This window comes from Neodiprion pinetum, chromosome 2 (genome assembly GCF_021155775.2).
Source record: "Neodiprion pinetum isolate iyNeoPine1 chromosome 2, iyNeoPine1.2, whole genome shotgun sequence".
In the NCBI taxonomy this organism is placed as follows: domain Eukaryota; kingdom Metazoa; phylum Arthropoda; class Insecta; order Hymenoptera; family Diprionidae; genus Neodiprion; species Neodiprion pinetum.
Genome location: NC_060233.1, coordinates 10,926,809 through 10,942,644, shown reverse-complemented (window position 1 = coordinate 10,942,644; position 15,836 = coordinate 10,926,809). Strand labels below are relative to the sequence as shown.

The 15,836-nt window shown below is 36.4% G+C and overlaps 1 protein-coding gene across 18 annotated transcripts in view; it reads left to right on the top strand.

Moving 5' to 3' along the window:
* The window catches only part of LOC124210972 (microtubule-associated protein futsch), a 122,633-nt gene that overhangs the window by 66,411 nt on the left and 40,386 nt on the right, over nucleotides 1-15,836 (top strand). For 8 of the 18 annotated variants that reach the window (XM_046609495.2, XM_046609487.2, XM_046609494.2 and 5 more), the window contains exons 3-7: nucleotides 1,849-3,579; nucleotides 10,207-10,410; nucleotides 11,375-11,488; nucleotides 13,654-13,749; nucleotides 14,782-14,871. In XM_046609495.2, coding sequence (XP_046465451.1) covers nucleotides 1,897-3,579; nucleotides 10,207-10,410; nucleotides 11,375-11,488; nucleotides 13,654-13,749; nucleotides 14,782-14,871 — 2,187 coding nt within the window. In that variant the 5' untranslated portion in view covers nucleotides 1,849-1,896. The remainder of the gene's footprint in view (nucleotides 1-1,848; nucleotides 3,580-10,206; nucleotides 10,411-11,374; nucleotides 11,489-13,653; nucleotides 13,750-14,781; nucleotides 14,872-15,836) is intronic. The other 10 variants (XM_046609496.2, XM_046609501.2, XM_046609506.2 and 7 more) reach the window with 7 other exon arrangements.

Here is a 15,836-nt window from a genome sequence, read left to right as displayed (position 1 = left end):
CGAGCACATTTTATCAAGGCCAATTTCGGTTAATAATAGCTCGTTTCAAAGCTAACTGAAAATTCAACTTCGGATCTTTTTCAAACTTTATATATTCTGCTGAGTCGTGAAAATTTCTACTCGCGAAAAAATTGCCCGCTTCTCGCAGAATCTCCTATACATATGCAAATACTCGCACTCCGTGCGCTGATTGCAAAACTGCAACGAAAATAAACCGGTCCATGATTATCTGCCGGGACACATAACGCGACGTAAAACTGGATTCAAAGTCGTTGAGAAAATATCGGCGTGGCTAATGATTCTTACCGTTAAAATCGTGTTGTAATTAATTCGATACAAAGGTGCGATAACCTTGCGTTGAACCTTGATTTATGGATAAAGTGGTTCATTCGACGTTTTTTACATTGTTTTTTCATGAATCTGTATGAAATTTTGCATGATTTGTTAACGTTGTTTGTATCGAATTGGGAATCGGTAAAAATATTTCTCGCAAGTCGGTAATAATTTGTATTTTTTTTTTTTTTCTCATATTATTGCACGAAGCTCAATAATGGAATATTTTTTTCCCTTTTTTCGAACGAATTTAAAGATCGTATTGACAGAAATCATCAAGTGTCGTTAAGTTATTGACGTATCAATAGCTATGAAATTAATTTAGTTACAATTCAGCAGTTCTGAAATCGTTGAATATCACAAAATTTTTTAGATATCGATAAAAAGTAAAAAGAATAATTGAATTTTGTTTTTACCTCAATACCGAATCCGCTGTAATTCAAGATTGTATAATCTAAGAATTCCATCAATCTCGTCCAACTTTCTCGCATCGAATGTTTGATTTCTAACGATAAGTCTCCGTGTTTCCGGTGATCAATCCACACCGCCTTCCGGGCTTTGTTAATCTGTGGAGATAGGCAGAAACAATATTTACAGTCTGTGATAATCGAAATATCTCGACAAGGGCCTCGGATCTATAACAAAGAATATAAAGGCGTTCCTCAAAACATTTCGTTGAAAGTTATCAATATTCGTTAATTTCTATAGATTCTGTAAATAAATTGATCGTAATACTGTAGTCAGAAAAAAAAGAAACTCCGTGGTCGAGTTTTTTAGTTGAAATTGTCGGATTTCACGAAAGCTAAGGAATTTAATTTCAGATGCGCGTCATTTCCTTGAATCTGATGAATTTTTTTTTTTCTCGGCCAGAGAATTCGCCATTTATGAAAATAAAACCTCTCTCGCTCTCCGCCGTCTAGACTTTTATCAGTCGCTTTACTTTTCTCCCATCTTCGAACGTTTTCTCGCCTTTTCCGACATTTCCGTGGCGCCGATGCGTCAGTGGATGAAATATCCATCTATCTCAGAAGCTCTCAGAGTGCAAGCATGTCAATATCTTCTGTGATTTAAAACTTCGGTAAGATTCCGCAGCCGATATTGAAAAACGTCCGGGCATCAGATTTAACCGCTCTCCGTGAACTCGACCTGCACTTTCTTCCGATTCAACCCATGGGATTTTTCCAAGTCCTGACAGTTTCTGGCCGCGATATTGAAAAGACTTTCTGGGAATTATTTCGAATTTTTAGTCGAATGTAACCAACGAATGGTTCAATCCGGATTTTATTGTCAAAATAAATTCTTCCAGTTGTCGTTTTTTTTTTCTATGTTAAATGAAATCGAAAGACAGAGGTGTGAATCGATCGAATTCGATTGATCTGAACTATTCGACAAATCCAGGTGACTAACTGTCGTTAATTAAGTACGAGTCAAGAGGACTGACGCAATTTCTTGATTAAAAATACTAAAAACAGTTCTAGACCGATGAGCCCTAACTGAAAATTACTTGTGTTTCAGATATCGAAGGGAGAAAAAGCGGAAGGATAATAGTAAAATAAGCAAGAAATGGCGGAGGTGGCGTCAAAGAAGTCGATAAATGTAGTAAGTAGTAACAAAACGAGTGAAGCGTGCGGTGTTAGCTCTAACAACGGTTTGCTAGACTTAGAAACCTGCATAACACCCCGCAGTAACAACCAACTAATCACACTGTCGGAGGAAGAGTTAATCCTTGCGAACAACGGGTGCGCTAAGAACGAGATCAGCGTGGACGACAAGAGCTTGCAGGAGCTTATAGAGAGCGAACTGGCCTTGAGAATATCATCGACGACGGAAATGGTGGGAACCGGTGAGGACGCAGCGTTCGAGGCGACAGATTACATCGAAGGTGGTCAGCCGGAGATAACGAAGATAGTCCTTGAGCCGAGGGCGAGTCCTCGGGACGTAAACTCGGAGTTCATAATCGCCGAGATGAATCACCACAACCTTACCGAGGCCGCGTTAGTCAGTGAAAACGGAAATTTCCCGCCGGACTTTGAGTTCGCGGAGGTGAGCGAAGCCCGAACGAACAAAGAAACCGCTGGAACGGATATCGGCCAATCGGTAAACGCCGAAGAAACGACTGTCGCAGACGTGACCGGACAGTCAAACGCCACAGTGACACAAGACAACCTCCACCAAGAGGTGGATGGAGATGATCGCCGGGAGCTCGAGGTCGGGCAGTTGATTCCAACGATCGTGGATGAAGCTGAGAAAGAAGAACGAGCCGACTCGCAGAGGACCGAGGAATTCTGTCGCCTAAACACAGAGTCCAAGGACTCGTCCTCGAGGACCAACGAGCTACTCGACACTTGGTCGAATCCGGAATCGTCCGGGGACACGATGCAGATTGGTCAGTTCTCGGACAACTTCGACGAGAGTTTACCGCAGCTCGGATCAGACGCGGATTCCGTAGCGTCCCGGGATCAGAACGTCTCCGTTGATCTTCTCGCTTGTTATCCAGGAAACACGAGGACAGTCATGGATCCCGACTTGATCGTACCCGTTAAGGACTCTCAGACCGATTTGATAACGGAGGAAGTTTCGTCGGAGCAGGAAACCCTTCAGGAGGTTGGTGACGACGTTGATACACTCGAGGATCCTGAAGAGGCGATGAGAAACGCGGTGAAAGCTGCCGCCGAAGAGCTGGTACAGGAGATAATATCGAAGTCGTCGGATCTGAACGTGGAGAGGTCCGAGTCCTTCGAGATATCGAGCACTCGTGATTTTCTGGAGTTCGAACGAAAGGTCCTGCGGGAAATGGAGGAGCACGAGACCCGGGATCACGGTCGGAATATCGACGATCACGATGTCTTCGAAGGTGAGACGATGCCGGTTTTCACCATCACAGAGGTCGTTCAGGATCTAAAAACTAAGACGAATGACACCACAGTCGAGGTTATCCAGGCGACGGAAAAGACCCCTTCGGACAATGAATCGCCCCGTGTTTTCACCGAGAGCAAATACGCTGAGAATTGCTTCAGCGAGGCTCCTGATCATGGTGAACAGGAATTCGAGTCCTGGACGACGGTCGAACAGGCGACTGAAGCCCCGAAAACGGAAGAGGGCGCTCGAGTCGATTCCGTTGGATCTAACCTCGCTCTCACTAACCTTCCAGACGGTTTGAACGCTCAGGTTGACCTTCGGCAGCTTGCTCCCTTAGCTACTCCTGATGACGAAATAAGCGATGTCTCTAACAAGTGTGATGTTCATGTAAGTGTCGTTGTTTTTATTTGTTAATACTAATTGCTCATCCCATATCACTTGTGGTTTTCTCATGTCGTTGTTTTCGTCTTTAAGGATCTAGGATTCCGATCCGTTATTGAAATTCGTTATGTTAACGCAACTATCGATATTTAGAAATGAACACGGTGTTTTACTGATTTCGGATTCTATGTTTCGTTACTCAATTCAAACTCGCATCTTTGGATTATGTCACGTTTCATAGGGTCTCTGTAATATTGTTCCGGCGCAATTTTATGTCCTCGTGTAAATGTTGACTGAAAAAGTATGAAAAATTATCCGAAAAATAGTAGACAAAATTTTCAGGGAAATTTGTCGAAGGCTGGAGTTGTTTCGACGATCTTCGGTAATTTCTTCTGCAATTTTTTAAATTAACCAGGGTTGCAAATAATGCATTACGTTTTCAATTGCATTAGTGTCTTCATTAAAACATTAAATTTAATGTTTTAATGGAAATTATTTCAACTACATCATTAAATTTAATGTTGTAATGGAAATCATTTCCATTATGAATTGAAAAAGCAATGGTTAATGCGTTACTTTTTCATTAAAAAATTTGCAACCCTGAAATTAACGGAAACGAATCTTCTTGTTTCGATCCTCTTTGAATTCTGTATTTACTCCTAAAATTCAACGGATTCTCTGCACGTGTTTTCAATTTGTTCGCAAAATTTTCGTATTGAAAATTCCACACGAAATGTCATTGTTTCAAATGTTGATTCATGCCTATATTGTGTACAAAAATTGAGTTCTTTACGCAAATAAATTTTTTTGAAAAGTATTATTTTTCAAATATTGTGCGTTTGGTTGTGAAAAAAATGTAACTTCTCTCATTTTTTTTTTTTTTTTTACGATCCATTTACGAATATTTTTCTCCACGATCGTTGAAGCATTTTCAACAATCATTCTTATCGAATTTTCGGTACAATTTTTCTATGTTATTCGAAACAAAGTGCAGCTAATCATACGCAAATGGACAAGACGCAAATATTTAGTCTATATCACTCGAAAAATCATGAAGAAGTTATATGTACTTAACAATTCGATCAAAAACTGACCAACAATTTTTATGCTCATCACAAACAGGTGTAGATATTAAGTATCTGTTCCAATGACGTGAAAATTAGTACAAACGGACGAGCGAACGTCACAGTATCGACAACTTTCGAAACTTGGGCCATTTAAGGGAAAAGAAGTGAAAGAAAACAAGTTTTATAAAAATACATGCACTTTTTATAAGCTGAAATTTCACCTATGATCACGTATAATTTTTATAAACCAAATTTTCTTACAACGTTGTTTATAGTTTCAGCCAAGAATGATATTATCAATTCACTGTCATTGCTTTATAAAAATAACAAATCTTTCATTTTTCTGTTAACGGTTTTGTCCTCAAATTTCCTCGCAGTCTTCCACGAAGGTGATACGTTCAACGTCTTTGCTAACGACGAGTGAAAACGGTCGTCAAATTACCGTATGTTTAAACAAGAATATGAAATTCGAAACGCGAATCCATTAGCGCAGCACAATAATATTGAACGGTCTTCGACGATTTCGTAAGCAATCGATTGACTCTATTCGCGATGTTAAAGCAATCTGGTGAATATAGTATAGAGTATCGGTAATGCGAACCAACCGCCGTTGCTTTGAAATAGATACCAAAAAACGAAATCATCGACCAAACTTTCCTGTCCGATTTTCTTGCAATTATTTCAAGTAAGCATAAAAATTGCATTATTTTATAACATTTTTGAGTTTTAATTCGGCCCTCGGCATTCACAAAACAAATCATTCACCCGATTTTTAAAAACTGAAGGTAATTTTCAATCCAGCCAATTTTCGACACTCGCTTGAAACGAAAATATCATTCCGTCACTTACGCCCACGCATAGCGATTGTGAGATCTGGACAATTTTGGTCTGTGCTCGTTTCTCACTTTCTCCAACGATCCGACGCTGCAGGGCTGCAGCCTACACCGTTTGACAGTCTAAACTTGATAAAGACGTACGTTTTCGAATGGTTTTTCCTCTTGCAGGAATTTTTGATTCAGAAGCTGGAACGTATAAGTCCTGAAAATTCAAGATTCGACCTTTGTACCAAAGTTACGCGATCAAAATTCGCATGTGTAGGGAAAATGCGAAAATCGACTGAATTTTAAATGCTAATTATTTATCCTAACTTGATCGTCAAGCAGCCGTCTGCAATAATTTGTTTAAAAATTCTATAGAAACGATTTACTCGAGTGATGAAACATGCTCCAAAGTCAGAGACATTTTTTTTACAACTTTCTTTTTTTTTTTTGGTAGCTATGCTTTTGAATTGCGGCATGATAAATCTACGACACACTCCGTTTTTGCATCGGCAGCAATAAGCCAATCAAGGACCTCGGTTCCCATTGGAGTCCTAAATAATAATAACAAGGCCAAACGGTATAACTTAACCTGCAATATAGTAAAATTATTAAGACAAGTATCCATTGTGCCTGGTAAAAATTGTTATCGTTGAATATTATCAAAATTATCAAAATTATCAAAAAAAAAAAAATTACATTGTACGTAACGGTTCAATCAATCGAATAGTTTTTACGTTCTCATTCCTGAGGTGCGCTCTGTATCGGGTTTCTTTTTTGCCGAACCTCACCTTTAACACGCGAGTTAGGTTGAATTTAGATACAATTACGTTGCATCACCCAGATGCCCAAACAGAACCCGTTCACGTTAAAATAAGACCATTGATTCGAGATACCTTTACCAGAGTAAAGACAAACCTTTTCTACGACGTTCGGACGTCCTGAACCTACGTTTCAGAAATTGAATTTTTATTTTTCTGCCTCCTTTAAAATTCGCCCTTTTCTCGCAACATGATAATAATTCTACAAAACAAACAACGGCATTCGTTTCCTCGGAATATTTCACCCCCATTCCGTACACCTGACAATTTATTCAACACGCAGACAGTAAATCTCGAGAAAATCGTAAAAACCGAAAATCAAGATTGTATATTATATTGTACCATAGTGTACAAAAAAAAAAAACAGCTAGTAGTCCGAGCGATGCTCGCTAGTTGGGCCTTATTGAATAGAGCAACAGGAAAAAAAAAAAAAAATAAATACAACAAAACGTCAACGAACGAGTGAAAGACGAAAAGAGGACCAATCAGGGCGCGGCATTATCGGCGCACCGCTAGACGCGCAGGTTCGGCACAGTTTTAATCGGTCGGGTGACTCGTGACGTGGAACAACGGGGGCCACGGACCCCCCCCCCCCCTCCTCCTCCTCCCCCTCCCTTTCCGCTTCTCGGTCTCTCCGTGTCGAGTCTCGCGAGTTCAGTGTAAATCGGGTCCAGGTAACACGTTGCGCTCAGCGATTCTCGGTCAAAAACGCGGCACGAGCGGTGTATACGGATGTAAGTTGATTGAAATAAAAAAAAAAAAAACAATAAATGAATAAATAAAAATTGAAAACGACAAGTTTTCCCCTAGTTTTCGTTCCGTTGTACAACGTGTAACGTCGCGAGTTGTAGCTGATTGCGACGATCGACGAATTGCTGATTTTTTGAATAATTAAACGAACATAATTGTTTGTAATCGGATTCGATTTTTACGGCAAAAATATCGCTGAGTCGGTCACGTGTATATTGTTATACGCTAATACCATTTATACGGAATGATTTGACTCGTTATTGCAAAATGCTGTGACTTTTTTTTTTTTTTTATTTCTTTTTATTTTTGACTCGAGTCTCTTGACTGTAATGTTGGTGAAAGCGAAGACTTTGTAACGAATTGTGCAACAGATTCAGGATGTTATGCTCGTGCAGTTGCCGTTGATCGCCATTACGGTTATACAATTTTATTTTTAATCGTTTTGTAGGATTTGCACCGGTGACGTTTCGGTGTTTCCAGGTGAGTTATTTGAGGAGAATTGAAGGAAAAAAATTAGCGAACAAAATCTATGAAATTTGTTGTATTCGTAAGAACCATCTCCGATTCTCTTATTGCTGATGTAGAAATTAAAATATTTCCAAGGTTGTCGATAATTTCATAACATTTGCATTAATCACATTGGAACGTAAGTTTGATCCAATTTACGTGAATATTTTTCGCTGATTTTGTTCGTAAAGAAATTTTCTGCAATTTTTTTTTTTTTGAGATTTAACCTTCCAAAAGCTCAGTTATCAATAAATTTGTACGTATCGCACTCTGTACTGTATTTAGTAGGAAACTGGGAGATAGTTTTATGACAAGAGTTATCTGAACTCGATTTATTTACGGGTTTCTTTAAACTACAGATGATTAATATTCTCTGTCCAACGCTTTCTAATGATTGCAAACTTATGATGATAACTGAACTCTCAGTTTAGGATCCCTCGTTCGTTACACACTGAGAAGAGATTTTTTTCAATAAACCTCACGTCATGGTCAGTTAACTTGAGTTTCAATTTACACTCGTGATCTCATCACAATATATTTCCTGCCTGATGAACTCTTTCACTTTGCCGTACGCCCGACACATCCTTAAACTAGTTTTGACCAAAGGCCGTTCACTTTATACAGGCTGCTTCATTTCTGTCGTTAAATATGCAAAATCCATCACCCAAAGAGCTCAGCTGATTTCAGTCTCCATCGCCACCAATTTACCATAGCTTCAATAATAAACTCGAAGAACTTCTATCTGTAATCAACGTAAATCACATGTTTCCATTGAAGGAATCAATCGGGAGTCTTTTCATCGTCAAAATACGTTATAATACAGTTTCGAATTTGTAAAAAAAAAAGAAAAATAAAAGAAAAGAAAAGAAAACTGTTATGAAACAGATCTTGGACAAGCTAGAACGCACATTTTGTAGCATTTCAAGGTGAATAGTTTCTGTATGTTTAAACTGCGTTGCATACCAGCAATAAAACGGATATAAACCCGACATGCGACAAGCTCGCTTGTGATTCTAAAGCAATAACTTGTAATTTAATGGTTATCGTTAAACCCGTTCCAATCTTTCACCCTGTAACTAATCAGTAATTTCCTTGTCAATTTAAATCAATAAATATCGAATCACACTCTAATGAAATTATTTTCATTCGACATCAATGAATTACAGCATTTAATCGGTCAAATTAATTTACTCCAACTTTATTCTAGTTCGAAACGGTTCACCCCGAATCTCAAAAAGAAACCGATCGAACATTTTTTTTAAATCAAAATTTCGAAACAAAAACTCTGTTCGACTACTTCGCGATGATTCTTAAGAAATTAAGTGCAAAATCAACGGTTGGTTCTTCTATTTTTTAACAAAAAAGAAAAAAAAATAAATAAATAAATAACAATCTTAAAGATCGATCAAAAGTGTACAGATTTTTCACTCTCGGGTTTCAAATCTGGCCGATGTTCTTTTTTTCTGGGTCACTCTGTAGTTTTTACGGGTGCATTAGATTGATGGATGAAATATAGATACAGCTATTACTTACAGTTTCGGACACACTACACGAGATAGCGATTAAGTAGGTTATATTTTACTTGACAATTAACAACTGTCATACCACTTGGATTATCGTTTACTCATTGTCAGTGGTGAAATTTTGCTGTCGATTGGTATATATCTCTTGGAATAGTACCTGGGTGAGTAATTGCTGTTGTTGTCGTTTTTTTTTTTCTTTTGTATTTGACTCGCTCAAATCAACAAATAGTTTCAGAATTGAAATTCGAATGCAGTTTTTCCGACCACTGGAACATTTTTATCAACTCAATTTTTTTTTCTCTACAATTTATTAATATCGCAAAGCATAATTAAGCAAAAATTTTAGATTCTTGGACTGCAAATTTGACACACGACAGATTGTAGGCCACGTGGTGTGTTGAAATACTTATATATATATATACGATACTATTTTACGATATTATTTGAGGACTGATAACGAAAAGTACTCATAGTACACGTAGATCCTATCGATTTATCAATGTCAACGACCGTTAAATGCGACGTGTTTTTTTACTCTTCACGTGTCACAAAAAGAAACTTCCAGCATCGATGATTTTGATGACATTTAAAATACAAAATAACCAATTTGGAGAATAGAACGAATCAAAAATGTGAGATTACAATTTTTCCGAAACAGTAGAATAGAAAATACAGGAAACTCTTCGATAAACGAAACCTGACATTGGGCAGAGAACATGAAAACATTGTGTTTATTAATTGTAAATATATATATATATATATATATATTCGAAAAGTGATGCAGATTTCTCTTATGATATTCTTGCTGCAAAGTCGGTTGTCCGTTTAACTTGGCAGGTGTCAGCTTATCTCTGTCTCACGTTCGCTTCACATTTTTACCCGTTGCGCAAATAATTACAGGAGACTGATACGAGATACGGCAATTTTAAATTCTGAGCTTAATAATATAATCCGATACGGTAAAATTTCGTTATATAGTCGGAATGTGACAGCGATACTTTCATCCAATAAAAATGGAGATTAAAACGTTGGCTGAAGTGATCTTTGGATAAGAATCATCGTCTCGAGAGTTGTTTTGTGAAAAATTTGAAATATCGACCGACATTTTGAGAACCGTTTTTGGTAATTTCGAAATCTGAATTCGCAGATTGAAAGCCGGGAGGAAGTGATAACGACAAGTTCCGTCGTGACGAGCTCGACTACCTCTGGAAAAAGCACGAAGACAACGAAGACGAAGAAAAAGAAAATCGAAGGTGTCGCGAACAGCGATGTTTCGACTGGCCTCACGCCGCGAACAAAGAAGACCAAGAAAAGCAAGAAGAGTGATCCTGAGAAGGAAAACATCTCGGTGGTGAGTTTGCCGGATCGTTTTAAGCGCTTTTACGTATCTAAGCGTAGCTTCATAGCTGCTTGAAAAAAAATTTGAAATTTAGTCATTGAGATTCGCATGATATTTAATTAATAAACTTTACCATCGCGAGAAAATTTCTCCTAAATATACCTTCTTTGATTTTTCCAAGGTTTAATATCAAAATAATTTTTAATTTTTTAATTGAAAACTTAGCTTAATATTTTCAATTCCAAGGATGTCGCGTAATTCGATAGCCGATGATAAGTTCACTGTTTCGGATCGCAGCGTCTGTTTCTTACGCTTCAAGAATCGCTATGGATTCGTCAACAAATTTTGGTAGCAAAGAAGAAATTCAGACGCACGGTGCTTTTTTAAAAACACCAATCCTTAAAGCGATCGGAACCAAAATCTAGGATCCAAATTTTGGCTGAAAAATACTCGTCTCGTAAAATTTTGTCAGTCATAAAAATTTCATGCGAATCGTTCAATTTTTGAGCCTCACCGCTCATTTTCCTCCAATGTTTTACTTCCTTTTTAATTTCGCTTTTATTTATCAATCTTGCTTGTTACACATACAGAGTGAATTTCTAATGATCAAACGATCGGTCGACTGTTGAAATTTGACGCGCATGCGCTACAATCCGAAAGCAGTTGTTAGACAGGATGACCAACCGTTACGATCATAACCTCCAAAACTTTCATGGTTGTCATTAGTGGTTGTGTTGAGCACCGACAGCTGTCAAAATTTTTCACGTTACGTACGTCGCAGCGGATTCTCGTCTGAAATTATGACAGTTGGTCAACCTGGCAAAGAATTTCTATCGAATCGTTGCGCATGCGCATTAAACTGCTAGCGATTCAGTCGTTACAAATTCGCCTTGTACATACTAGATTATGTAATAAACCCTTCCTCCGAGTCTTCCCAAGCTAGATATATCGGCATGCTCAGTGTGTGTGTTTTTAGAACGGTAACATAGACGGTTCAAACATGCGTACAAAAATCAGTTCGAACTACGTGGAAAAGGTTGAGCAGCCTGCGGACGAAGACGAGCTGTCTAATGTCAACGTTAAGACTTTGGTGAGTTTTTTTTTTTTTTGTTTTGGTTTGATTTTCGCATCGTGAATTCTACATTTCAAACACGGTGTGTATTACTTGAGATTAACGTGTTTAAGACCTCTGGATTTTTCATTTCATTCGTTATTATTTTGTGTTTTTCTCCACTCGGAGTAAAAGAAGACCTTTTTTTTTTTCATTATTCAAGAATTTGTTGGCTTGATTGCTTATTTTTACAGCAGGTTCGAGTTTTTTTGGTTTGCTCTGAAATTTACCCATTCAAATTAACGAATATTACTCAGAAACGTGTCGCCGTTTATATTCTGGGAAAATGTAATCTTTTGATGTAGTTAACTGTTTAATGTAAAAATTTAATGATTCTTAATCTTTGCAAATTATATTTTTCAAACCGTTGATCTTATTTTCACGATTTTCTCCAAAAATAGTCTCACTCGGTTGAAAATTGTAGACCTCGTCCATTTAGGACAAAAATTGATGAGAGAAAAAAAGATGCAAGAAAGTAATAAAAAGGTGACGATACCAATTCTGTAGAAAAAAAAAAAATGATAAAATAAAGGAACAAGAACGAACTAGATGGTAAAAAAAAAAAATTAAAATAACATCGTGACGTTGGGCTTCTGCAATTTCAATTACGAACTTCACGTAATAAGAATCTTTTACTAAAAAGCAGAAGTTTATAACAGAGGAAAAAGTGTGGAATGCTTTTAAGATAAGCTAAGTACTTCTTACTCGCTATTTGTTCCCCCATTCACCATAATTGTTAACCCACCTTCAAGCCGAATGTTTTCTTTGAAGCAATGATTGCAGTCACCGATTAATCAGCTTGCATGCGAGATTCTCCCGGTTCTTAACGAGTCTCAAAATTGTATCTTTGGATTAGATTAGCAAACAACAAACTTGCATCGTTTGCATGTAAATGAATAATTGTGGCTGTTCCTTTTAAAGAATGAAAATGCAGGGCATGATAAATCGACGATCGTATTATCCCAACCTCTGATAATTGTAAATATACCTATATTTCAATTCAAACATTTTGATAACGCTCAATTGTTTGTTTTCTTCTCGAGTCTCATAATTTACATTTTACGTAAAAGCGTTGTAGTTGTGGAAAAAAAAAGAAGATTTTTCACGTCTTTCAAGAGGTTCGATAAAAATGCGTCAAAAAATTTGTTGGACATGTAACAAAACAGAGAGTTATGCAAATAAATTCAAGCAATTTATAATATTTGTTTATAGTAAAAATTCTAAAATAATTGCATAATTTCACTCGTGATTCTTATTTGTATTTATTGAATTTCTTTCAATTTTGTCACATATTTTGGAATTAAAATCATCATTTCTTAGTCGATATTTTCTCTACAAAATCTCATTTTTTTTTCTGTTTTGTTTTTTGTTTTTCTTCACCTCGGAGCATTTAATGCAGTAGTATTTTTTCTTCGTCTCTCTTTGCTCTTCAAATACACAAGCTGAAAAATCGTAAGGGTAGAATTTACAGCCAGTTAGGAAATTTAATTGAGCATTGAACCTAGGTAATTAAAGTCAATTAGAGATTCTCTTCCCGAAGTCCCCTCTCAATGTAACGTCAATTAATCAGCAGCCTTACCAGTTGAATGATCGGCGTACATGCGCCTGGTCAAACATACGTATATAAATTTACATATGGTGCATTCCGTGCCAAATCACGAAGAATGTAGTCCGGACTGTTTTTGATTTTTTTCGATTTTCATTTCTTTTCACGTCTGATGGTCCCTTGCATCTGGAAAAAAAAAAAAATTGCGTAAATTACAAAGGGAAATCAGTTGTTCAGCTGTTTTTTATCAAAAAAATTACACCCCGTGAGAAAAACGATCTTACAACCAATTTTGTCGGTAGAAATTGTTGATTTTAAAAATTTTCATCTGCCTGGAAATATTCGAAAAATTGGAATCCCATTCTCGTTTTGATATTGAAAATGGAATTTTTTGAAAATTGTCTCAATATTGTAATCATTGTGGCGTTTTCTACTCTTTGGAGTAAAGACCGTCTTGCGTGAAGAGATGATTTTTAAATCCGATTTTGTCGCGTTCATTTTATGCGGAATGCCCTGTACATGCATGCGAGAGTCAATTGCACGATTTTATGTTTACTATTTCTTCGTTTGTGCTTGTTTGTTTGTGCATGATGTGCAGACACAAAGCTATGTCTCAGAGACGAATAGAACCGAACTGCCGGAGAAGAGTAGCGTTAAGGAAATCATCGCCACCGGCGTATCCATTAAACAATTGGTACGTATTCTCGGATAAATAGCTGTATCATAAATTTATGTAGACAGTGCAACGCATATTTACACAAACAGACTGCGAGGTAAATATTTAACAGACTGTTTCCCGAAACTGACGCGGTTATTTTTTTTCCATTTTTTTATTGCCAGATGGAAAATGACGATAATTATTATCGTTGCAGATCAAAGGTAGAAATTTTTCACTCATTTTCTATCATCTATCAACTGAGCTCCTTATTGTGAATCTGCAGTGGATCGGTCAAAATTTCATTTCAACAAAAATCTTGCGACGCGTTGCAAAAAGTTTCAATCCATCAAATTTTCCAAAAATATTTCGAATACATTTTACTTCAGTGGCAAAATTTTGGGATTCAAGAAAAAAGTCGACTCCGATGTTCCTCGGAAATATGATGTACTTTTCTTTTTGTTATATAATTTTTTATATAACTTACAATTCACTATTTTCAATAAGAAAAAGGCTCTGGAAGAATAGAACACTGTGAAAAATGATCTACCCAATACATTACATAAATGTGTATGAAATTCTTGTGTAACTTAAGGGTCGATTTTTTACAGATCATTTGTATGATATTTATGTGTGAAGTGAAAAACCCAGTTGTATAATTGTATTCTTATAACAGTATGAATGAAAATTGAACGCAGCTGTTGATTCGATGCTTCGATGATTGTGAAAAACGAACACAAGTTTTTTCTTTTTTTTTTCTTCTACTTTTTGCAAACAACAACTCAGCTTTCGCATAATGGAGGTATTGCTCCGCTTAAATCTTGACATGTGATTATTTATAAGCCGAAATTACAATGCTATAACTTAACCGTGTAACAACAGTATAATATTATTATCAATAACTATACATCGTTAATAATGAATAACAATGCGAGCAATGTTAATAAATTTCTCATGATATTAATTTACATTGAAAAGCTCTATTAATAGCCTTAAATAATAATATTAATAATACTGATCAAATTAATATAATAATACGTGTTTTGTACGCTGTGTTTTTGTTACTAACAGTGCCGAAGCTTTGGTGACCTGTCGAACATGAGCGATGCCGAGGTGGATACCTTTGCCCAAGAGGATCACGAAATGCCCGAGAGCGATGAGGTTTGTTCGTTCTTCGTTTGCCCTTTTCTTTTCTTTTCTTTTTTTTTTTTGTTTTTTTTTTACAACATTCTCAGCGAAAAATTAAACATTTCTTCACATACCGCGATATTCATTCATTATCTCTTACAATATATCTAGAGTGTCATTATTTAAGTTATAATCGCTTGTAGTTACAATCAATTTGCCTCGAGACGACGTCATTGCTATTTTTATATTCATTCATTCTTTGGAGGATACAGAAGGTAATTTTTCATTGAAATAATCGATATCTGTACAAAAATCTGAGAAATCTCTGGTATTTGTTTTTTTTTTTTTTTCTATTTTTCTACTTTTTTCTTTCAAGAAGCTTCTGTAACATATTTATAGCATGCATCTGGATAGAAACTTTCGATAACATCAAAGATTTTTCCGTCAAACTGGTGAAATTAATTTTCTGCATATAATAGGAACTGAAGGGTCCCCAAAAAAAAAAAAAAATTCTACGACTTATTACAATTTGTCAGAATTGTTGAAAAAAAAAAAAAAAAAATAAAATAAAAATTGAAAAACTATCGTAAATTCACGTTCCGAGCTTACGAGAATAGTTGAACGTTTAAGTAACGGAAGCAGATGCTATTTTTCAATTTGCTTTTTACTGATGAGAAAGAAAAAAAAAAAACTGCAGATCCAAGTGCTTCGGAATTTGCTTATAAATACATTTTAAAAATTAAATCAGTGGATCGTTGAAGTACTCAAGTCGACGGTTAAGAGAAAGTAGGTAAATTAATTAAGTCTTGTACACTAATTACAATTACGTATGTATATTTTGTAGAAAAACGTTCTGCATGTACGTTCATTTTTATTTTTGCATGTCCGCATCCATCCGTCAACATTCCGTGAATGAAATCAAATCGATTCGAAAATAAAAAAAAAAAAAAAACAACAACAACAACATCAAACACAATTAATTCACGCCCGATTAAACA